This window comes from Halichoeres trimaculatus, unplaced genomic scaffold (genome assembly GCF_033239565.1).
Source record: "Halichoeres trimaculatus isolate MK-OKI-2021-1 unplaced genomic scaffold, fHalTri1.1 fHalTri1_scaffold_10, whole genome shotgun sequence".
NCBI classification, from domain to species: Eukaryota; Metazoa; Chordata; class Actinopteri; order Labriformes; family Labridae; genus Halichoeres; species Halichoeres trimaculatus.
The window spans coordinates 22276909-22301621 of record NW_027437187.1 but is presented as its reverse complement, the minus strand read 5'-3'; the positions used below and the strand labels follow the sequence as shown (position 1 = coordinate 22301621).

Here is a 24713-nt window from a genome sequence, read left to right as displayed (position 1 = left end):
TCACAAGTTTGTTTTTTTCACTGTAAAGAAAGCCAAGTCTATCCTGTACTGGAATTTATATGTTACTCTTATTGCGACGGTCTTGTTTGTTTAAGAAACACCATAAAACATTTGATTTTACCATAAATAAGAAATGTATTATTTTTTCCGAACTCAAGACATTCAGTATTGAAATACAGAAAAATAATTTCTTTAGATCGCATGAAGTTTAAATGTACAATGCATTTTTAAACATAATCAAGTTGCATTTGATTATTTTAGAGCTACTGTAACAACATGGTGACAGACACAGAGCTCTGCAGTGCAAATAAATGAAGTGCTACATTTTATTTAAGGAGCTTATTTTTCAGATGGAAAATAATAATAATCCTAACTGAATAGCACCTTATCGGCTGTACATGTCGGCAGAAATTATCATATCTGCCGATACCGATAAACGTGTTTTTAAGCTTTTATCAGCCGATACCGATATTGTGCCAATGATATCGTGCATCCCTAATTAATAAATGGTAAAGTATTATTGGTAGCTGAGCCTGTTTTTATGCTGGCAAAAATCAGACATGGTATTGCCTTTAGCACAAGAGAGGCACCAGTGAACAACTACCAGGATAGCTTTCCTAACCACAGACCTCTCCCAGAATGGATCATTAGCATTGTGCCAGAGATGGATGGCAACTTTCTGCACGACTTGCTGGCCCGCCCATGTACGAGCAGGGCCCAGGCTCTCTTCTGGTCCCATGGCCTGCCTGCTGACCTGCTCCTGGGTCTTAGTTAACATTCAGGGGGCCCTGACCTGAAAAGCAGGCTTGGCAGCAGAACCAAGGTCCCAACCTCCCCAAAGAAATTAGAGGTGGTAATCTTTCAGGAACAACCTGCTAACCTTCCCAGACCATGTAAATGTAATAGATGCAGCTGATTGCCTTGCCTCCGCATTGCAGCCCCTCTGTGTTTCCCTGTCGTCGGCCATGGCAGGTTGTGTCCAATTTGTATGTATTTGACAGCTCAGTAGAGACAAATGATGGCCAGGGATAAGAGAAGGTTAGATTTAAACACAGCACAGGTCAGTGGGGTAGGTGGTTGAATGCTAAATCATTGTCAGGGAAACTAATGATGTGACATTATAAGACAACAGGGCACAATACAAGATAAAGTGCAGGATGTCATCCTCATAATATAATCATCCAATGTCTCTTTCAACCACACATTCGTCTTGATTTTACATGAACATTCACATATTCTTGCGATTACTGAACAGAAACACTGAAGAATCTCTTTATGAATATATGTTTCTTTTGTGTGGTAAAAACACTACATTATGCTTCCTGGCTGTAATACAATGATGCAGGGGATAAAGTTACTATTTATAGCCTACTCCCTTCAATACTATTGGGATCATTCCAGCTCTACCATAATTACACCGTGTTAACCACTGGAAACAAATATTTAATTCTTTTTGTCCAAGATCTGTTTTACCTGCTGTAGCAATTTTAAAAAACACACAGGAAGTCTGTATAACAAACACGGAGAGAGCCTGGAAACCAAAGCACAAGCTGTGGCATCTTGACAAGTCTTTAAGTAATTCTTACAAGAACAAACACCCCAAGGCTCACTTGCTTCATTGCTTAAGTCTAAACAGAGCATGTACTGCAGCTCAGCTAAAATTAGACAAGAAGTGCCAAGTCTTTCAATAAGAAGTATTGAGATTATAAAATGTTATCATCAGTGAGAAAAATGAAGGCTTAAACTTTGTTGGAAAATGTGACACTGTTCATATTTATTTAGAAACGCAACACTGCTATTTATATTATTATTATACACTATTCTTTGGTTTTTAATCCAGTAATTTACTTTACAATTCTGTGGACATTAAATGACTAAACACTGTAAATTATATTCGAGTGTATATCAGTCTTTTTCCATCACTAGGATAAGCTAGTGTGGCAGCAAATAATAACCATTAGTACAACCTTACTCCATGTAGCTGGAGGTTATGTGGACATGGAGTGTCCAGGAAGCTCAAGGACGGCGCAAACTCCCAGATTAAACAACATTCACTCTCTGTCAAAAGCCCAGCTCCCAAAACTGCCAAGCCAGAGGAAAATGAGCCCCCACACGACCCTCACTGTGGATGACAGGATAAAACACAAGACAGTTGTGCCTGAAGGAGACCCAGGATAACGAAATAATCTTTAATCTCTGTCCCTTCAAGGCACTTTCAACACCTGTTATTCTTGATGGCAGTGTGAGAGAGGGCAGCTCACAGATTCATTTTAAGCCTGGTAATTATTACACTAATTATTCACTTCGGTGTGGGGTGATTACCAGTCCTCGTTCAGGTGAATACTCGTCCGCTTGTACGCCAGCTGAGGCCAGAGCAGCTCGGCGGAACAGTTGTTCCACTCCTTTTTCCCTTGCAGATATTTGACCTCTTGTCATGTTTGCAATCTGTACTTTGGGGGGAAGGGAGAAAAACAGCCAGAAACTTTTAATTGCTCAACAGGAACAGGAGTGGAAAGCACAGGTTTGGCCATCTGCTCAGCCCACACTGTCTCTTCTTAAACAGGTTGTATTCTTTCTACCATCCTGTCTGGTGGATCTACAGGGACTTCGGCACGTCCCTTGCAGAGTTGTTGCAATGCCATCCTATGTAACTACAAGACATTATTTCTCTTAAATTAATGAGAACCCATTGTATTTCTGCTTCTTACTCCCCCTCATCAATTATTGATGAATCAAGATATATTCTTTTCATTTAGCGGGGTGCATGTGTAATCACAGCTTGGGGGACTGAAAGCCTTTAAGACAAATATTTCTGCTCTTTGATTAGGTTTAATTTAATTAGTAGAAATACAACATCAAATACTATGCCTCCATTAACAGATCTTTCATGTTGAAAATGAGTGTCATGAATATTGCATTTATGGTCATATGAAAACAATTATTCTACTGCGTAGTATAGATACAAAATACTGTTTTAGTATTTCTTGATGGTGTTGTGAATAAGATTTGACAGACATTTACCGTAATGTTCATGAAAGGCTTTTTGTGGGACCCGCTCAAATAGATACAAGAAATAAAAGATAACGATACTTGACTTAAAGCAGCTTGCAGAAAATGGTGCTGTTTGCCTCTCATTTTTAGGTTGTATTGTTTTTTGTTTGCATAATCTTGGACTTTTGGCCTCATAATTTCTTATAGATAGGTAGGTGGGTTTTCAATTTTTTTTAGATAGTTGTATTTTCTCTGAAAAGACCAACATTAACAATATGTTAGGTCATCTCTGAAGTCCTGCCTTTTGGACCAAGGCCCTTGTTTTCTGTACTCCATGCAATGCCATTGAAAGAGTTCATTCCAGATAGATTCCTTATAGTTATTTTTTTCTTTTTAAAGACATCCTTGAATTAGTATAGTTGGTTTTGTATGGCAAATGTTTCAAACACATAACAAGTCTGTCTTTGTGTTTGGCCAAAAATCTCAGTTGTTGATTTATTGTGTGCAATTTAACTTTAAGAGTAACCTCCCGTGTGGAAAAATTAAACCAATTCTGGAGTTAAATAAACTGCAGTTTATCAACTTGAGACTGGCTGCAAATGCAAATGCAAAAATAAAGAAATAAAAACAAACAAAAAAAAGCATAGTAAGAAACTGAGACATCACTGAAACTTTTTCCATGTTTTAAATTGTCGGTTTAATTGCTGAATTCTGTGTTGCTCTTAATAAGAGTTAACAATTTTTTACATTTAAACAGAAATTTTGAACACTGATTACCCAACCAGCCTTAAGGTCGGAAAACACTAAAAACATTCAACAACTGACAGTTTAATTAACACAGGATGATAGAGTCAGGTAGGTTAGTTGAGTGAGGTCAACATTAGCAAAGCTAGAACCACAAGCCTTTAGTCCTCATTTCAAGTCAGTGTCCACTTACCTGTACAGTTGTGCATTGTCCTGGTCAAGTGGTTAAAGGGATGAGTTATGATTTTTGAATATCTAAAAATCATTCATAGTTCATGTGACTATTGTATCATCATGATATAACAGTTATGCAGTGGTTTTAGGGTGTTTAAAAGCAGTTTTCCATTTGCCATTAGATTAAAAAAACTTTTCTTATGACACGAACCTATTCAAAATACTTTGCCAGGTAAACTATAATAGGTCATATCCATTCATATGTCTTGTCTAACTAGCCTACAACACCTTGGCACAGTCATTAAATGGATGTTTACTCCATTATGTCTGCAGGGAATGATTATTCGATTAATAGGTGCAGCAGTGGCTATTGAATCTACATTTTCTGATTCATAATTTAAGCATGCCATCTGTCACCTCTGCATGTTTACATTGTGGTCGTAGAGCCTTAAAGTTTGGTAATATGGCTAGTTGCCGACGACTTATCCTACAAAGCTCAGTACAGTTTAGGTCCACTGTAAGAAAAGAATAAATTGTATAATCCCTAGTAATTCTGGTGGCGACAAGTGAATTTGAATGTGATACTTGCATTTAAATAACTAAACATCTGCATTCTTGGCCTCAAAACAAGTACGCTCAACAGTGCAAGGATTTTTACTGGTATGTTATCAAGTCCTTAAATTAGGCTTTGGTTTAAAAGACAGCAGTTGTTTGCTAAATGAACTCACTTCTAGCTTTAGTCTTTCGTAGTTTTATTGAGATGACCAGCCTTATCCTACAAGCACACAATCTAAGACAGGGATCTTACGTCAACATTTGTATTTACTGTGGTGTTTGGGACTGGTGCGCTAAACATCACATGTAAAATAAGTCAGGTCTAAGAAAGACAGATGGACAAAAAGAGCAGGATATAACCAAAGTTTATGACATTTTTCAATATTAAAACAAAGTAATAATGAAACAATTATCTACTACCAGTGAGGGTGAGGTTTAAATCCTTTGGTAGCTATATTTAACACAGAGGCAGTGATGACTTGTCTTCCTTTAAAACTGTGAATTGAGTTGGAGAAAGACTCTCAAACTGTCTGTTTGCCTATAGCTCCATCATATCTTGAAGTTACACTTCCACACACATATTTCCCCACTCCTCTGCTGTTAACCTTGAAGAAACCCAGTAGCAAAAACAATCCTGGAAGTTATCAAAAACAGTTGATAGAAGAAATTCTTTGCCGGGCCTCTCAAAGGTCAGGTTTCCCTGTCTGTGGAAACATGGCTGAAATATAAATGCTCTCTAACATCATGTCTGCTGATTGCTTTACTCTCTAGGCAATGTCAATTTTGTGGAAGTACTTGCAGATTAAGTCTGCAGGACGTCAAGGGCCCTTGTAGAAGCTGCTACCTTGTCTTAGCGAAGGGTCCGAAAGCCCTTGTCTATTACCAGAGACACCCCAAGGACAGGTGTTTTAGGCCTAGGGGGCTGATGGAGAATAATAGCACATTAGATTCCTAATGTCTCTCGGATGTAGGACTCGAGGGAGAGAGAACTCCTGGGTAATCCGGATTCATCGCTCTCACTTCTCCCTGTCTCTCTATCTCTCCTTTATTTCCTCCCTTCTTTCTTCTCTTTCTTTGCTCTAGCCAGAGTTGGATCCGCTCGCCCTCTTGAGGTGCTGAATCCTAGCCTGAAGCTACAAACTACACAGTCCATTCATCAAATGCACGACCCTCTCCGGTGAGAGACAGGATGCTATGGACTAATGAACTCGGTGCATGGCAGGAATGTATGTGTCATATTTCTGTACATAAGGGGAAAATCCTTATTTAAGCCGTCACAACACACAGCACATGCATCATTGTCTGCTCCTGTTTATGACATTACTCCAGGTAAATCAATTTAAAGTTATGATATTTCAGTTAACAGCCAAAATCATGTGAAACTGAGGACCCTTTCTGTTTTTTTGTGAAAGGACAGAAGTTTTGTCATTCAAACTATTTTTCCTGCAGAGCCTTCAGCCTGGTAAATATATGGCCATAAAGCTAATATGTGATGAACAACGCTGTGGTCGCTTTCCCCTCTGGAGTTTTTTATCATCATACATCATATGTAAATTGGGGATAAAGGGATTTTTTCTCTTTTTGGTCCCAGTGTGAATTTTCATCGTAGTACCCTTATGCTGTACTGATATGAAATCCCTGCCCCCACCCCCTGCTTACCATCAGCCCCCACCCTGTCCAACCCCAGGCCAAGGGTACACCTTGATGAGAGAAGAGGGAGGCTAATTCAGTCCTCGGGCTTAATTAATCCTATGTCTTATTTGATGAATGACTCCCAAATTGTGCTGTAATAGTGGTATTTTTTTGTAGAGGGGGGCTGCAGGAGCGCTGTGTTGACACGGAGCTGGGAGAAAGTCAAAGCCGACACTTCGGAGCTGCTGGACTTGAGGCTTTGTTTGCAAAGTTGTTGTCCTCTGTGGACAGTTTAAGGCCTGTCCTCTGACGTCAGGCTGGCTGCAGAGTGATGGTGCGCTGCAGGGAACATGTTTTAATATCACTATAGGAGTCCACGGCCTTTGTCTCACACTGAGTTTGTCAGCTTTGACAAACATGAGTTGTTGTCTGTAAATACCCACCATGCCTTGCAGTGTTCTTTCTGTTTTACATGAAAATCTGCCTCAAGGGGGCAACACATTACAATGATAAATCCCATGTTTGGCTTTCTAATGAGAGGTGCCTAAACTATTGAAAACCAACAATCTTTCTTTAGGAAGCTCCAAACGTAGCACGTAGTGATTCAGTTGTTTAAGGAACGTTATATTGTACATAATGTATGGGGTCTTTGTGATGAGTTTTATGGGTCAATTTTGTTGTTATCCATAGTCTCCCGGCACAGCTGTGATATAATGTCATTGTTGTGTAAACTGCCTACACATACGATAACAGCCAGCCCACAGATTAATTCACCGCTCTTCTCTTACCCTCTGTAATATGACTCCTTTTGTCACAAAGGGCCCCGCTTTAAGTATGCATTGTCCTAACAGGGCTAGCACTTAAAACTAACGATGTCATAAATTTTTGGGGCTAATGTGGCAGGTGTAGAAGGGAGCTCTGGCGGCTGGGGTGAGGGTCTGATGATTTGAGAGGGAGGATGATAAGATTCGGTGGCCCAGCCCAAGCAATGAACTTGATTAAACTAATCTCATCTCTATCAAAGCATCACTCTCATCCCCCTTGTCTCATTATTCATGGCAATGGGATAATTACACCGAGAAGCGCGAGGCCAGCCAGACAGCACTGTGACATGGGCCCTCAGACCCTGGGCGATGCCTCTACTAGCATGTGGCCCCGTTCGCTTTAAACACAGATTAATTATGGTCAATGGGATGGTTCACATCTGTCACTCTTAGTGAGAAAAATGGAAATGATTGCCCTCAAGATGGTAAAGCCTGTATATTAAGTCATCTGCGTGTTGGCTGTTCAGTATGAATGAGTACATTCAGCATCTTAATCTGGACATCAGCAGTAGAGCGCCAGAAAATGTGGGAAAACAGCAGCGGAAGTATTTGTGATGAAACAGTACAGAAATGAGCCAGTGTGCCAGAAAACTCCAAACCCATCCTTTGCCGATTTCACTAGAAAGTCAAGTAATCAAAATTGATATTGCATCGTGCATTATATGCACTTTTGAGGATTTTTTTTCCCCCAAGCATTTCTCTACTTTGGCCCTTTACAAATCTGTTATCTGAAAGCACATATTGACATAAGCTGTATTTTTTAACATTACTAGTTTAATATATAACTTGCAGATATTGTTTTGATTCACTGTACATATCTTTGTGCCCTGTAATAAAAAGGAATCATTGGATTTCTGGCTTTATTTGGGCTCATTTTGACTTCAACAGGGCAGTGATGCTGTCTGTTTTTATACATCTGCAGCGGGCTTCAGCCTTTTTTAAGTCTTGTAATTCTACTGGCAAATATTTTCTTTATCAAATTAAATGTTTTTTAATTAATGACTCATAAATAATTGAGCGATGCAGTTTAATGTAATGGACTCAGAAGTGTTGGTGGTAAAACGCCTACACACATCAGTAGTTTATAGTCTTTTCAGGCACTTGTGACTTAATGGTGACTGGTGTGGATGTAAAAAATAACAAGTCAGGCCTTTTTCTTCAAGTTCAAAATAAATATAACCCCGAGCTGCATAATTACACACAGTGTGTTTGAGTGTTTGAACAGGGCTTGTGTCTTTATTTCATTTTTGTTTAGATGACTGTGTCAAACACATGGGCCACTCATTTCTGTTTAGCAGGAAGAGGTGATTTTACTGTTGGACTGTCGGCTTATAGGTCCCCCCAGTAGGCACACACACACACACACACACACACACACACACACACACACACACACACACACACACACACACACACACACACACACAGCTCTGCACACACAACCCTAGGGAATTGTGGGGGACAACAGGGTGCGATAAACAGCACGAGCTGTAGACACCCAGCCTGTGTAATTATCTCCTGGAGTGCTGTATGCAGTCAGTGAGCTCTGCTCCGCGCGGTCAGAGCTCGGTGGCCCTCAGCGCTTGTCTGCAGGTTGTTTTCACCACCACAATGATTGGGCCTCTTCCCATGAAAGCCCCAAGGATGTTTTTCTCCAGTTCAGCCTTTCAACTTAGTCCCCGAGGACTAACTTCAAGTCACCAGCAACTGACCAGAGCATCTGAAACTAACAAGATTGTTTGGCTGCTGAGAGTTCAAGCTTTTATTGTGTGTCATTTTGAAATCTCTGTTACCTGATAATACTTTTTTTATTGTTAGGCTGGATCAAAACCTACTCATTAACCATACGTGACTGTAAAATTTTTTAGGGTTTATTATGATAATTTAAGCCATGCTACGACGTCTGCAGCAGACATGTTTATTTTCTTCGTCAGGGGTTTATATATTGAATTAAAAGTGCATCTTAATTAACACCCTTTTCTTTGTGTTGTAATTCTCCATATTTGGATTAGAGCCAACCCTGTAAACATGCACTCAAATGCAAATGTTTATTGCCATGTTATTTGTAATAGTCACCTTTTGTTGAACCAGCATTTTACAGGCTCGGGCACAAAAGTTATGGGTTGCAAAATAGGAATTTTTTTTTTTTTTTACTTTTTGCAGGAAATTTAACATAAAAGAACAAAACCTTACTCTTATGTTCCCTCTTTTTTTTTAAGTCACCATGATTGTAGTGGAATCCATTGACACTAGATATTTAAGTATATAACTTCTGATGTTATCCAAACAACTTGTGAAGAAGTATTAACTTTATTAATTTAAGTTTGTCAGTTGTCTTGAATAAACCAGAAATTTTGAAACACTTGAAAACACTTTTAACACAGAACTAAGTTAAATATGTTTCCGAATAAAGGGTGAGTGAAGTTGATAGCCCTGTGCTCAGAAAATAAAATGAATCTTTTTGGTTTTTGATCAAAGCTACAGTGTTACAGCTACAGTTTTCTGGAAACCAGACAATTCACTTCCCTAAGGGGCTGTGGCACTCTGAAGGATTTTTAAAATTTCATGCTGAAAGTTTTAGACTCAAAAGACGACAACAGTTGATAATGCACTGAACAGTTTTATTCATTTAGTGTGTGAGGAGTAACAATATGACCAACACAGCACAGTCTTGACTTTCAAAACTGTAAATCTCACAGAATCTTTCACTGTTAACTTTTAAGTAAGCAAACATTGCTGGCAACTCCCCTACACAGAAGAGTATTGGATCGCAAACATCAGAAATATACATATATAACTATTTGGCATTGATGCAGGGCCAAATAGATCAGTTTTACTAAAATACTCCTGATACCCCACAGTGCGAGACAGTTCAGCTGGATATTCTGTGAGGACCACCAAAAAAGGCACTTTGCTTACTTGGTGAAGAGAAAATTGGAAGGAGAGGCTGGGCCTAAAGTTGGCTTATTTATTTTGTAGAGTGCACTTAAAGCAAAGCAGCCATGTGAAGTTCATAGCCAGATAAGCAAATCTTTTTCTCATTTCTTTTTTGGTCTTTTTTGGACATATTTAGAAGTATTCTATGATGGAAGGGGAAACTTGAAATATCCTTGGAAAAAATAAGCTTGGCTTTAAATGTTGGATCATAGTTGAACCGTCCAACTCACAGTCGAACCAGCCACTGCTGTGATGAGGGTGACAGCCTCTGTTTATTAAGCATGTGCTTGAACCACTAAACCAATGACACCCCTAAACTAAACTTGGCATGTTGTTGAAAAATGTACACACTATACTTAGGCAGATATACTTTTGCTTGTGGTAGAGTAATTTTTGGCTGACTACCAGTTTGACAGTGATGGAGAGAAAAGTATCATTTCTAGAATATAGTCGTAACATTACAGAATTAAGATGTAATGTATGATAGTCATAGGCTATGGCTTATCTTTATGAATGCTGAAATATCATTTAGGAAAATATCAAAACATCTCTCCTGCTCTTAAGTGAGAGACATGGATCATCTTGTGAACTGATATTAAATAAACAACAGTTGCAGAAGCAAGCTGAAGCTGCTGGATAGCATGCATTTCTTCAGACACAGGTTTCTGCACAACCGATTAAGAATGCTGATACTTATGACACCGAGGTGCTGATGTGGTAATGTGCTAAAAGCACTCATTTTTAGATGGGATTTATACTCAAGTATAACTTTGTAGGATCCTTGTTGCTCATTGAGGTTTTGGCAGCTGCTTCTCTTCGGACCTGTCCCTCAAAAGAAGCAGACCTGCTGACTGTAGCCTTAAAAGATGATGGTTTTCATTATTTGTGATCCTTTAACTTTTCAATGTTATTGTGCAACATAAAAACTCTATTCTCATAGTAATAGGACTATTCTCGCAATACTGTGACATTAAATTTGTATGCGACAACTTCATGCTGGGAACATTGCAGTTTTGTTTTTCAAATCTTATATATATTTTTTTACTTTGGTCTTAATTCTTTTAAAACTTACTAAATTGATAATTTAATATAACTTAGGGGAATGCTTTTAAAATAACTGTACGCTCACTCAATGCCAAATGGTTACTTTATACAGCACTGTAGGCACATGTGTATAAATCCTCCATAAGTCTGTCCCCATGAAGATCAGGTCATGTTATACATGAATAATCCACACAAACACAAAGAGCAGCAGCGTGTGAACAGGAAGCTTTAACTAGAGAATATTGACATTAAGACTTGACTTGATGAATTCCCCTTAGCTATAACACAACATATGCTCCCATCTTTACTTTTTTGAATACCTTAGTGTGCAGTAGATGTTTTACTTGATCATGTCTTGAGTAAATCAATATGACTGTCAAGCCATTAACGGCAGCGTCCTTTCATTCCCCTTTTCCCCATCAATCCACACTAATCCTGATTTACACAGTTTAAAACCTTGGCCACATCCCTTACCTTCCAAGGAGATTGGGTAATTAAATTGGTACTTTTTACAAGTCGTACTCAATAAATCTGAATAAATTAACAAGGCATTACTAAGACCGCTACATTAAATTTGCATAGTGTGTTGAATGAATATGCAACTGCAAGTGAAAAGGTCTGCTACTGTGAACTCTTGGAATTAGCATAACTACTTCCAGCATGTTTCTTAAATAATGCTCTCATTTGCACATCACTGAGTTGGCTAATTCTAACTTCAGTCAGTGTAGCCTCATAATTAAGACTCTAGCTTTAATTTTTAATGAAGTTTATGTTACATCAATCCTGACAGTAATGAGAGGGACATGGAAACAAAAAGGCTGCTAATAATTAAATTCACCAACCAGTTTGAGGCGTAGTAATTCCTGAGGAGAAATTACATGACTAATTATTAATTTGATATTCATACCATTTCCATGAACAGACTCACATTGCTGCCTGTCCTGGTGCCAGTTGTGCTGAAATGCAAAATGCCTTTTCACTGGCCCCATGACTTGGAGGTCTCATGTGGATTTTAGTGCACAATTAATCATGTTGACACATGCGATTAAATGCTTTTTATTGGTCCAGATTTATTAGGCTGTATTACCTGAGTTGGTTTAACGCCTGTTGAAGTCTGTCAGTGAGATGAGAACATAAACAGTGTAATGATTGAATAACTGAGCTGATTTGAGGGTAGTTTAGAACTGAAGCTGACTTTCAGCACTTTGATGCAGCCAAGGAAAAACTTCCTTTTCAACCAAGACTTTAAATAAAGACAGTAAGCCCAGTTACAGCTTCCAACCTTTGACATGAACTACTTGCTGCTTAAATACTCCATGCCTGTGTTTATTTAAGAACTCACACAAGTTGAACAATTACCCCTAAAAATGCCTACACAAATACATCTACAACTACCTTTTCTTCCAATCAAATGTGAACACTGTCAGTGGTGGGATTATATTTCGACTTTTAAGATTCAGATAAATTAATTGATACTTAGCTTCTCTCACGTGTTTTTCCATCTCATCAGGATGTATTCTTGAATGGAGCTGTGCAGTAGATGACTACTGTCTGCCTAAAGTACTCGGCATGGATATAAACAACAATCTGGAATTTTTTAGATCAGTAGCACCACACTTCTTTATTACAACACCTACAGCTATAACTGTATTACTTTAAGATCTCCTTAGATTGATAATAACAATAATGATAATAATAATAATAATAATAATAATAATAATAATAATAATAATAATAATAATAATAATAATAATAAAATAGAGTTGCGGGAGCCTATCAAGATCACCTCACACAGCAAAAATATTTTTTGAAAAAAATGTCAATTAAATGTTAAGTTAATAATAGAAATCTATAAACAGGTTAATGTAAAGGAGGTACTGCTGGAGCTACATTTTATATTGTTACAAATGAAGTTAACTTCTCATTGGAGGTTGTTAATTTTTAACAAATCTCTAAATTTCACTGTAAGGACTTTTCCAAATCAAAAACTGATAGAAGTGTGGCACATCGATCTGTTTCATTATCATGATGTGTATGAACTGACCTGGAGATCATGGAACAGCAAGCTCCCCAGCAGCTTTTTGTCTTCATTTTGATCAAAATTGATCACTGTGAATAAATCTTTCTTCTTAGCGTTCACAACAGATGTCTTTTCTGCAGAACGTTAATTATTTGGGATTGTAATAGCTTTGGTTTAGACAGGGGAGCTGAGCTTTTCTCCTGCTGATAAGACGCTCCATACTTAGCCTGTTCCCACAATAGCTGTGACAGATAAAGATTTTCCCTTGCATGCCTCGGTACTTGACATTTCATAGGATTTTTCCTGTGCTTTTCCATCAGTGCACTGTAATAGCATAAACCTCCAGATTAAATTTGTTTGATAGAAATGTAATTTCATTCTTCTGAGTGCATGCAGTCTTTGTGTATTCCTCATATTTAAATCAAATGCTTTGTCACAGCTGGAGTACTTGCTCCTGAGCAGGTCAGAGTCAACAACATTATTTTCAAGTGCAGACTCTTGAGGATCTAGTAATCAACATCACAGTTCATCAGTGCTATTAATACTATACTTAGAAAATAAATCTTCACATATATCAGCTTCAATGTTTCTTCAAGAACACTTAATCAACAGGAATTCAGACACGTAAATACATATTTTTCTCCAGATAATATCCATGCTTTCCCGGGTCCTTGGCAGCCAGCTCAGGGTTGCATCCTCACACTGACAAAGTCAAAGCAGTCCGGAGGAATAGTGATGTCGCGGTGGTGCAGCGGTTGCCCTGCCTTTTGAGCTTGCTTTTATAGCCACACAAATATCTAAGCCTTGCCCTAATTAATATGAAAATATCCCTCTGCAGGGTTGTTTCCTGTGCCCTTTTGATTAGCCGTGGATTAACAGGACCTTTATGTTTTCCTCACTGCACTCGTGCTTTCAGCACAGGTTAGCTCCCCTATTACTAAACAAATGAATCAGTGCCTGGAAATGTGTCATGCATATTACCTTTCAGCAGGAGGCGCATTGAGCTGGTCAACCATAAAGGAGCAGTGCCACAGTGCTTGTTTGCGTTTTTCTCTTTAAAGCTCTCTGTGATTTAATGGGTGGCCTGTTTATGCTTAGCAATGCAAATTCCTCTTCTCGCAGCAGCATATATCACACACCAATTAATATATATCAGTAGAGGTGGCACTTGGTGATTGGTCATTGTGTTAGTCACCCATGAGCAAAGGACTGAACACTGCCTTAGTTTGCTGCAGCCCTGTTGTGTAAAATGCAAATTGGAGATACAGGATGATATCAGCATGTGGTCAGATCAGCTGATTAAGGCTTTGAAACAATCTCCCAGTATTACAGGCCAATAATAATATAACTATTCAAAGCTCCTGTGAGACACCTTTAGCTGTTAATAAAACTGACTAAACATCATACTGATAACTCTTTATCATGCAAAAAAAGAAAAAAAGAAAACCAAACCATCAGAAACAAGAGTCATCATTTCTAGAAAGTCAGGTTTTATTTATGCCCTTTTACAATGAGGTAGGTGTCAGGGACAGTGATAAACAGTATGCTGCCAAAACAACCTTTTCGAATGATTTCATGGCAAAGATTCATCATAAATCACACGGGGGACCTACAAAACAGAGAATGATATTAGGTTTTATTCATCAACAGATTAGCTTAAAAAAAGAAAACTTTGTCTTTGTACATGGGGGCGCCAAAATTGATACAACCTGAAATGTCCTTATTGGAGCTTTAAGTGTGTAGCTTACTCTGATGTAGAAGGTGGCTGTTTGAACCTTAAAAAGGTTACACATTAACTAGATTTTCTTTTATGTATACTTTTCATGTATACTTCAGATATTTTGTTTTACTGTGTGTGCAAAGTAATATGTTAAAGGAGAGGCTTGATTTTCTCTTCAACTTGGTGGGAAAAGAGAAAAAAAGAAACGTGTTAAAATGCCAAAACATGCAGCAGATGTTCATTACTACATATCAGCAAAAGTACAACTTTGTGTAACCCTGATAGAAATATTAAGCAACTCTAAAGTAACTTGATGTCCATGGAGCAAACTTTCTAGTCCTTTTCATTCTGTTACCTTCCCTGTGGGTGTCACCAGCATCCACCCTGTATTTTTGTTTATATGTGTATGTGTATGTAGTAAACACTCCTGTATTGTTATTGTGTATTGTGTTGCTCTGGTCTTTGGCTCCATTTGCCATCCTTGGAGACTGGAGCATTTATTCCCCTGATGTATTAGATGAAAAGACTGAACAAAAATGCCCCTCCTTTGGTCCCAGTTGAGTAAATGTGTTCTGATCACTGCCAAGGTCTGAGTGAACATGAGCCACGCACACACTCACAATAAAAAACAATTTGCCTCTGTCAGACGTGTTGCACCCTAACCCCCAGAGGAGCGACGAGTTGGCGGGGATGTTTCTAACCAACACCAATGTCAACTTTCTGTGAATTGATCCTGGAGTGTAAAGCTTTTTATCATCCACTTTCTTCCGTATCACAGACTTAATTAATGAATTTGGGGCACAGTTAATTGAATAATAACTGTTTCCTTTTTGTGTTAATTGGCATCTGCAATTAAAATAAAGTCTTAACACAAATTAAAGGTAAGGGGTTTAAGGTTAAACCTATAAAGCTGACCTCTTGATGTAATTTCACTTTAAGTAACCCCCTGTATTGATCCACTCATGAGTTAATGGATCACCTGTCACAGCACATTTCCAGAGCTTTAAAATTCTCTCTTCATAATACGATTCCATGTGATCTCTCCCTCATTGTAAATCTGCACAGGTTCATGCATCTCAAAGCTTTCCACTTCGTTTTTATTCTCTGTGACAATGATAGGAGCATGTTAATTCATACTTTTTGCATAATATCCTTTTGATCTTTCCCCTTCAAGGTGAGAGTTTGTTGTTAATATATTATGATCTCACATCGTGATATATTGCATTATTCTCTCATTTTCATCAATATATACTGACAAAATTTCCATAATTATTGTTCATATGAAACTAGTGCATTATCCCGTCATATATAGTGAAGTAGTACAGCAGCGGTGAGGGCTTTTGCAATTTCATTTCAATATTGAATTGGTATTGTTATTCTGTTCACTCTCATCTTCTGCCACTCTCTTTGTAGCTACTTTCTCCTCGCTCTTTGCCCCTTCCTCTTTGTATCTGTCAGCCAGCTATAAGCGCTGTGTGTAGTTTAACAGGATGATTTGTCGTCACCGAGTCATCTGTCACCAAAAGCTAAATGATGAAATGAGAGTGTGAGCGGCACTGTCTTGTCTGTAATGAATTATGCAGCAGGTCAGGGGCCTCTGTTGTGGTTACAGTCCACAGCACAAACACGGACCTCAGGTAGTGCTCTCATCAGTCCTGCTGTTTCCCACCATATGGAGTCAATGAACTGGGACACCCTCCTACACACACACACACTGTCTCTCATTTTCTCTCACACACACCCTCACACAGGGGCACACGCACAATGTTCTGATTCAGACGTTCATGTGTACCTACAGACCAGCATTCATCACTGTAGAATGATGGAAAAAAAGTGTTTGTTTTAATCAGCAACGTCGTCATAAAGACCCTTCAAAATAAAAATCAGGGTTTTACTGCTTTACCTTTAAAATCACAGATGGGTAGACTTCACAAATATCATACTATCCTTACTTTGTCCATTTTTCCCCTTCAGATTGGGCCTTCAAAACAGTCACTAAAAAATAGACATTATTTGAACCTGTCCCCATCTGATGGTCACAGAGTGAAACTACTACTGAGGCAAAAAATATCCCAAAAATAAAATAAAGAATTTCCCAATTTGAATTTTAAAAAAGACAAATAGTAAAATCCCCAAGTGTTTTACATGAAGAAACACAAACATTCGATTTTTCTTACGATCTTTGATGTTTAATTGGATGAAAGAGTTCACAGACAAATTGAATTACAAGTTCCCGCCTCTTGTGCAATTGAGATATCTGTTACAGATGATGTGCCGTATAATGAATGCTTAATTTATGTAATTAGACCATTAAGCATAATCCGAGCATATGTTGTAAATGCCCTAAGGTCTTCTTGCAGGTAGTCCCTCTGATGTCACCAGACACTGCTAATGGAGGGGGCTGATGGGAGGACTATATAATCCAGCTCTTTGACTAGATAAATAATTATGTCGTATTGCCGTAGCTTTATCCCATTTTAAGTAAGTGTTATTTGATGCTTTATTCTGCGTTTTTCAGTTGAAAAAAACAGATTTTTTTTTTTTTCCATAAGATGTGTTGGGTGAAGTTGGCCTTGAAGCAGTGTGGTTATCCCGTCATATCGGCTAAATTTGCCATTGAGGAGGCTGCGGTGAGAGCCCTCTGTCTGCTAATTAATTGTCACTCTGCTGAATATTCATACCTTCTCATCAGCGCGTCCTTAATTGCACCGTAAAGCATCTCTGGGGGCTGAAACCACTGCGGACTTCATTAGCAGCGCGCGTTGGCCTATTGGCTGCTTTTAGAGTCTACAGCAGACAACAAACTACATATTACACCTGCCGTGTTTAACACGTGGGGAGGCCAGGTTGATCCCTTACCATATCAGAGAGATAATGTACGTGACGAAAAAAATAATTTAAAAGAATATTGTGGTAATTTATATCAATAATTCACCGTGATCATAAATGTTTGTCTTGTCTTGCGCACCTCTGGCAATGGGTCGTCTATGTACAGATTATGATTAGTTGCAGACATAAGCATTGCCTGGAGACGGAAATTAATGCATCTAGTCAATAATATGTAATAAGATGAAAAACATTTAGGATTTAACTGTTTGAAAAATTGCAAATAAAATAAAATAAAATAAAATAAAATAATAATAATAAATAAAGAAGGGACTTAAGCTGCCAGAAAATAGTGGAATGTTTGAAGTATTTTCTAGTGTGATAATCAACCTCCGCTTTAACTTTCTCTTAAACCTCCCTGAAAGGCAAGTTTTTTTTTCTACCTCAGCAGGTCTGGGTGGCAGCAGATCTCAACTCGATTCACTGTGACAATATTGTTTGGCTATCATTCGCTGCTTTAAGCTGAATGGCATCGATCCTCTTTTAACAACATTTGTTTCCTATTGTGTCGTGGGGGCGCAGCAGTGGAGGGCAGACGTGTGAAAGTGGCTGTTTGATTCTCTTTTTCATCCCCATGACCTCAGCTTTTGTGTCTCGTCACCCTGGGAATGTCACGCCTCACTACTCTACTTTAAGATGTTTCAGAAAGTGCCCTTTGTTTTCGCTCCTCTTCTTTTTTTAAAGCTCACACAAAATTGTTCTTGGTCCCCCCTCGTGTTATAAAGGATACTTCAGGCTGAGGCACGGTTCACAAGTGCAATGCAATTTGGCTTATCCCAACCTTTGTTCGCGCTTCTACAAATGACCAAACATAGTGCAGACTTGATCTACTGCTGCTTGAACTCCGGAGTTTGGGAGCAGCTAAAAACCCCTATTCAGATTCAGAGTCATGGTGGTATTTTCACTGTGTGCATTGGACAGGGACAAAAGGGCCTACCAATATCCCATAACCCTGCAGCTCAAAAAGCCACACCGTCTGTGTGTGAGGAGAGAAGAAAAAAGGCTCTTACTGCTGCTCTGAGGTTGGTTAATGCAAGTGCAGGTTAACTTGCAACACGCAGTAAAAAAAAGTTGCACGTGAGCAACAGAAAACGTCAAACTGTTATATTTGAAAAGATTTCACTTATGATTCGTGCGTAAAATTGCGCGTTTGCGGGGCCATTTCAGCATCTTTAATTTTTCAGATTTTATAATAATAATTCACGGTAGAAATCCTGTCGGCCACAAATTTAGACTGATTCTGCCTGATCGTATTAATCTGAGTGTGAGCAAATTATAGACGAAGTTTTTCAAAGAATGGATGGATGAAAAGGCTGGATGTCAGAAGACGTTTGGTACTTGGCAGTGTGTTGTCATTATCCGCTGTGTGTGTGTGTGTGTGTGTGTGTGTGTGTGTGTGTGTGTGTGTGTGTGTGTGTGTGTGTGTGTGTGTGTGTGTGTGTGTGTGTGTGTGTGTGTGTGTGTGTGTGTGCGTGCACGAGAGAGATGGGTCGACTGGACCACTTCCTCTTGGACTAAACCTTTAGCTGAACATTAATGTGGGATGACAGGTGTTAAAAGGCACTCTGCATTGACAAAAAGCAGCACTGCACGCTGCAAGTTAAGACTCTTGATAGAAAAAAAATGTTGACTTTTTTCTGGAGTTGTGAAACCATATTAATTTAAATATTATTCGCCGCATTCGGAATAATATTTTTTTCCGCGGCAGATTTTTTTTAACAGTTTTTCATCAGCATCTCTCCTCTGCTCCTGGTTTCTGGATGAAAATAGCTCGCTGTCCCCCCGCAATGCGATTCCTTTCGTAATCCGTCAGACTGGTGATGGGGTGCATTGTGGATTTATGGAGGGAAATTAGCATAAATTATGAGCAAATCTGCGTGTGCCTGTGTGTGGTCTCTGGCATTGCAAACCCTTCAAGCGGAAAGGTGGCCCTGGCCAAAAGCTTGAATAGCAATAGCTCAAAATAGGCTTCCCATTTGGTTTTCACATTCATATAATTGACTTATGGATATTTTATACAGTTTTCAAAACACCATCTTCAAGGGTTTATTTGCATTTGTGAAGTACTCTGGAATCTTCTTTACATAAACACAATGGACTTGTAGCCTCATGAAGTTTCAGTTTGGATAACGGTGTTTGCATATCGTTACTTCCTCCGCACAGCTCAGGGGCCAAACTAGTCCGCTCAGGAACAACTTTGCTTATGGCGAATTATTTTTGCAGGTCAGTTTGTCAAAAAAGAGGCTGTATTTCGAAACTGATTTCCCCTCTTATATCTGCACAATAAAACTTTTTTTTAAAATATACTTAGAACAAGAGCATCATGCAAAACACTTTGGAAAACTGTTCTCCAAATACCATTGCACAAAAAAATAACTGAAAACACTTCATATTATGACATAAAATCCTGTACATAATCGCACACAATTACTGTTCAATTTTACGACAGATATCATAAAATAACATACAATATTCAATGTCGTTTTACGTACATATCTACTCGTGAATCGTTACCGTAAAATCCGCTGAAGAAGCATTAGCGCATACCTTCACACACTGAGTGCCATCGCAGTTCAATTCCGGTTGCCGAGCCTTTTCACCCCTTTTTCTGTCTTCAAATGGAAATGATTTCCATTGGCCCAAGGTGTCCATGTAAATAGGTGTAAATGAAACCAGATTATGCCTTCCTCCCAGCCCCCCTCACCCCCTCCTCCTCCCATGGCGATTGTCATGTGATAGCAAAGAGGTGGCACATTAATGGAGCGCCTCTACAGGGGTCTTTTCTGCTCATGTCACTACATAAAACTATCAGATGGTTAGAGGAAGGCCATGGAGGCAGCCACTTAGCTCGTCTTACCGAGAACTCCAAATGAAGTCTATTCAGCTCCGCTAGCGGGACAAGCTGACTTACTCTGCGAGAGACACTTGCAGCAGCCGTCTCTACATAAATGTGCACCGCCTGTCCGCCTGCACAGCTCACACAGACGCACAACCTGACTCTTTTACGCACGACGCAACTCCAGCTTTGCCTGCCTTTAAACTTTCTTCAGCTGTTGTTTTCATGAAGAGCGACAAGCTTTCGCCAAGGAATTAAAAAGGAACTACTTTTTATTGATTTTCCGAAAGTATCGAGGATGCCTCGTCCAGGGAGAAACACGTACAGCGACCAGAAGCCTCCTTACTCCTACATCTCCCTCACTGCCATGGCGATCCAGAGCTGCCCGGAGAAGATGCTGCCTCTCAGTGAAATTTACAAGTTCATCATGGATAGATTCCCTTACTACAGAGAAAACACTCAGCGGTGGCAGAACTCCCTGCGCCACAACCTCTCCTTCAATGACTGTTTCATTAAAATCCCGCGGCGGCCGGATCAGCCAGGTAAGGGCAGCTTCTGGGCTTTGCACCCCAGCTGTGGGGACATGTTTGAGAATGGAAGTTTCCTGAGACGCCGCAAAAGGTTCAAAGTGTTGACTTCGTCCGACCACCTGGCTCCCAGTAAACAGTCGGAAGCTGCTCATTACCTCCAACAGCAAGCCAAGCTGAGGCTGAGCGCCCTGGCAGCCACCGGCACCCACCTGCCCCAGATGTCAACCTACAACCTGGGAGTGACTCAGACGTCAACTTTCAAGCATCCCTTCGCCATCGAGAACATCATCGCCAGAGAGTACAAGGTCCCGGGCAGCCTGGCCTTCTCTACCATGCAGTCCATGTCTGCCGGCTACCCGCTGCACAACCAGCTGACCACAGCATGGCCCCACATGTACAACACCAGCGTGATTGACACGGCAGCTCCAATCACCATGGCGAGCAGCGACTACAGTGCGTATGGCATGCCCATCAAGTCCCTGTGCCACGGAGGACAGTCTTTACCCGCCATTCCGGTGCCCATCAAGCCCACCCCGACCTCCATGGCAGGTTTCTCGGCGTTACCTCCACACATCCCAGCGTTTCTATCAAACTCTCCACAGTCTCTGAGCCCGACATCCCCACAGACAGCGACCAGCCAAAGCAGCCCCGCGACCCCGAGTGAGACTCTGACGAGCCCGTCCACGCTGCAGTCTGTGGCTGTGCACTGACCACACTAACTGTGCCATTCTATTAAAAAAAGACCTACTGGCTGGCTCCCAGGCCCTCTTTATCGATCCCAAAGTTTATATTTTCAGTCGTCGGAAACTATCAAGGCGAGTTGCAGTTGCATATCGGTTTATTTGTGTATGTGTTGAATGTGTCGCTTTAAAAATCGTGTCATTGAAGTCCAGCACAGAATCGCACAGAGAAGTAATGCTCTTGAAAAATATAAATTATTTGATAGTTCTATTTTTCAGTTTTTTGTGACATGTGAGAGTGGAAGTGGGACCACAGAGGGGAAGTTTGTTTTGGCAACATCCACTCTGATTCGCTTCAGTTCTCGTGTCATATTTTTTTTTTCCAGTTTGATCAAATATCAAATCTTTGCACCGTGTCTGTGAGACCACTGTGTAATAACGAGGCGGTGGCTCTGTGTTTTTGTCTGTTTTTAATACTGGAACCATAAAGGAGGAGAAACCAAATAGGAACCTGATTTAGATTTGTTCTTATATCCCTGTATAAAAAAAAAATAAGAGAGCAAACTGAAATCTTTTCTAAATGGATAAAAGTATTGTGAGACGTCCTCAAAATGCAAGATGTGAATAATGCAAATAAGTGATACTGAAATGTTGTAAAATGCACTTTTTAGTTTTATGTTTTAGATATCTATTTTCCAGAAAGTGTTCTGTGAAGCGTTTAATTTAAAAGGCTGTGGTGACCATGTGTATCAGATGCTGTAAATTTGTATTCATTTTTTTTTAGGTATAAAAGCATGCATTCTACAAAACAATTTGTGTTGTTACTGTTGCCGTTATTGTTGTTAGTTTGTTTCTGTTTACTTTTTTTTTTTGCAAGCATGCGTGCTTTGGAAAGGTGTGAAAACAGTCTGGAAAAAAATAAGCTGGTCATCGAATTATTTTCTCATTAAAAGTGAAGTAAACAATCAACCTGTTTCTGCAGATTCACTCAAGGGACAAGTCAAACATTAGCGTGGGTCCTGATGTTAATGTGTATTTTTATTAGTATAAGAGCAATAAGTCTTTTTGTATTGGAAGAAACATCTCGAGACAGTAATCAACTGTGTTTTTAAATTGCCTTATTGTGGTTTTTATTACTGATAGTAATAAAATAAAATAACTAATATAATAATAAATGATAATGATTTTAATATTGATAATAATAGCAGTTTCTCGTCTTGACATCAGAGTGTTCCGGTCTGCAGAGCTGCAGTGTGTGCAGAGAAATGATCGTGCAGTGCATTAGGATGCGTGATGCTGCGATGCCATGCTCACAGCGCAGACAACTGAGCTCATTCATCAAGCTGCTGCCTAAACAAAATTAATCCCAACAATAAATATTCCAAGAAAATGCTCACCTAATTACTTTGTTGCGTTTTTTGAGGACAGTTCAACAGCCGAGGTGGTGCGTTTTTTTTTTTACAATATTGTAACCAAATGTTTCAATTTTTTTCTGCGAAGGAACTCAGTGCAACAGGTTTTTGAATGAACACGGATGAGCTGCTGCTGCAAAAAAAGGTGCAAGATATTTTTTCTTTATTTGATTCGATCTGTCTCGAAACGCCTCGAATCCAATCTCCCCCTTTTCGCCTCTCCTTAGAAAGCACTGGTCCATCTCGGGGTATTAAACAAATACATTGGGATTCCGTCACTTTATGCAATCGAGTAGATCAAATAAAGGCTCTCGGGCCACTTCATTCTCCCTCATTCAGCTGAATTGAAAGTGCAAAGAATAGCAAAGTTAGACTGGGCCACCAATGTAGATTTAGCCTTTTTTCAGCGAGACAAAAAGACTGATTTTTCACAAACACATTGCTGACTGGGGAACTAGGAAACGAGCTGCAAGACCCTTTTGGAATTTAAATCCACCCCTCCCCCACGGACTGTTTGGACAACAGTGTTAGTTTTTTTCTTACCTCCTCACTTTGTGGCGTTTGTGTGTATGTGTGTGTGTATTTGTGTGTTACATTAATTCTGAGTCTGTACGATTCAATGCGCTGAGAGTAACAGCTTTTATATTGGAAACACATTGTGTGCTTTTTATTCTGGCTGGTCGTTACACTCACAATCCTGGTTTTAAAGAATCACAGATTTTATTTTTTCTTTCACAAAAGCAGACAGATGAAATTTACCTGTTTAACAAAAATAGGCTATAGGATATAAAAAATATTAAGGCCTATATAAAAATTACATTCACATTTTTTCCCACTATGTTAAAATGTAAACGGGCATTTCAGTGAGCATAACTTTGTCCTTGTTTAGTATAAATTTCCCTGTTATGTGTAACAATGTTATATCAACTAAACAGTGCTAAATTTTAGTAAAAGAAGTTATTCCTTGTAAAGTCATGCTAGAATGTTAAATGTAAAAAAAAATCACCAGTAGGTTTAATTTTATGTTAGTTTGCTCTGGAGCATAAATGCAACATTTAAATTGATTTTGTATTTGTAAGCAATAACCCCTCATGCAGTTATTTCTTTAAAACAAATTTATAAGGTTTATTTGGCAAGAAAATTTTGAAGGGAAAATTTGCACATTTATGTTAAGAAATATATTTAGAAAATGTGACAGAGGTGTTGTTAAGCTGTTTACTTTGTTCTAATAGAAACGTGATAAAATCTTAAATCATCGGACATACTTTACAGGTATTATTTAAAAAAAAATGATGACAAGACCATTATTGTGGTGAAAGTTACTCTGTAGTAAGAAACCTAACAGATGGACAGAGAATAGAACCTCATCCACAAATGGACTTTGAAATATCTTACGCTCACGAAGTGGAAGAAAAAAAGCTGAAAACAAATTTTATTAAGTGTCAACTTAAAAAAAAAATGAAATTATTAGTTTTCTCTAACTGTGCACAAAGTCTCAGATTTATTTCTAATTTTCTTTCTTTAATGTTGTTTCACTCCTGTAATAAAGTTGAACAAAGTTTGATAACCTGTTGTTGCTTCTTCAGTTTATTACACAGCCATTGTTTTCCTCACTTCAGGAGTGTCAGTTTGAACTCAGTGGTATGATCCACGTCTGCTCCGTCCTTGTGCTCTCCACTATGTTACACTTAGACAAAGAAGAAGGTCATCTCAGGCAGGGGATGAAAT

At 39.1% G+C, this 24713-nt stretch overlaps 1 protein-coding gene across 1 annotated transcript; it reads left to right on the top strand.

The window, feature by feature from the left end:
* Nucleotides 1-20305: 20305 nt before the first annotated feature.
* foxb1a (forkhead box B1a) lies at nt 20306-23867 on the top strand. The gene has a single exon (XM_074677817.1). The coding sequence runs from the start codon at nt 20662-20664 to the stop codon at nt 21601-21603; it is 942 nt and encodes a 313-aa protein (XP_074533918.1). The 5' UTR covers nt 20306-20661; the 3' UTR covers nt 21604-23867.
* The last annotated feature ends 846 nt before the right edge of the window (nt 23868-24713 follow it).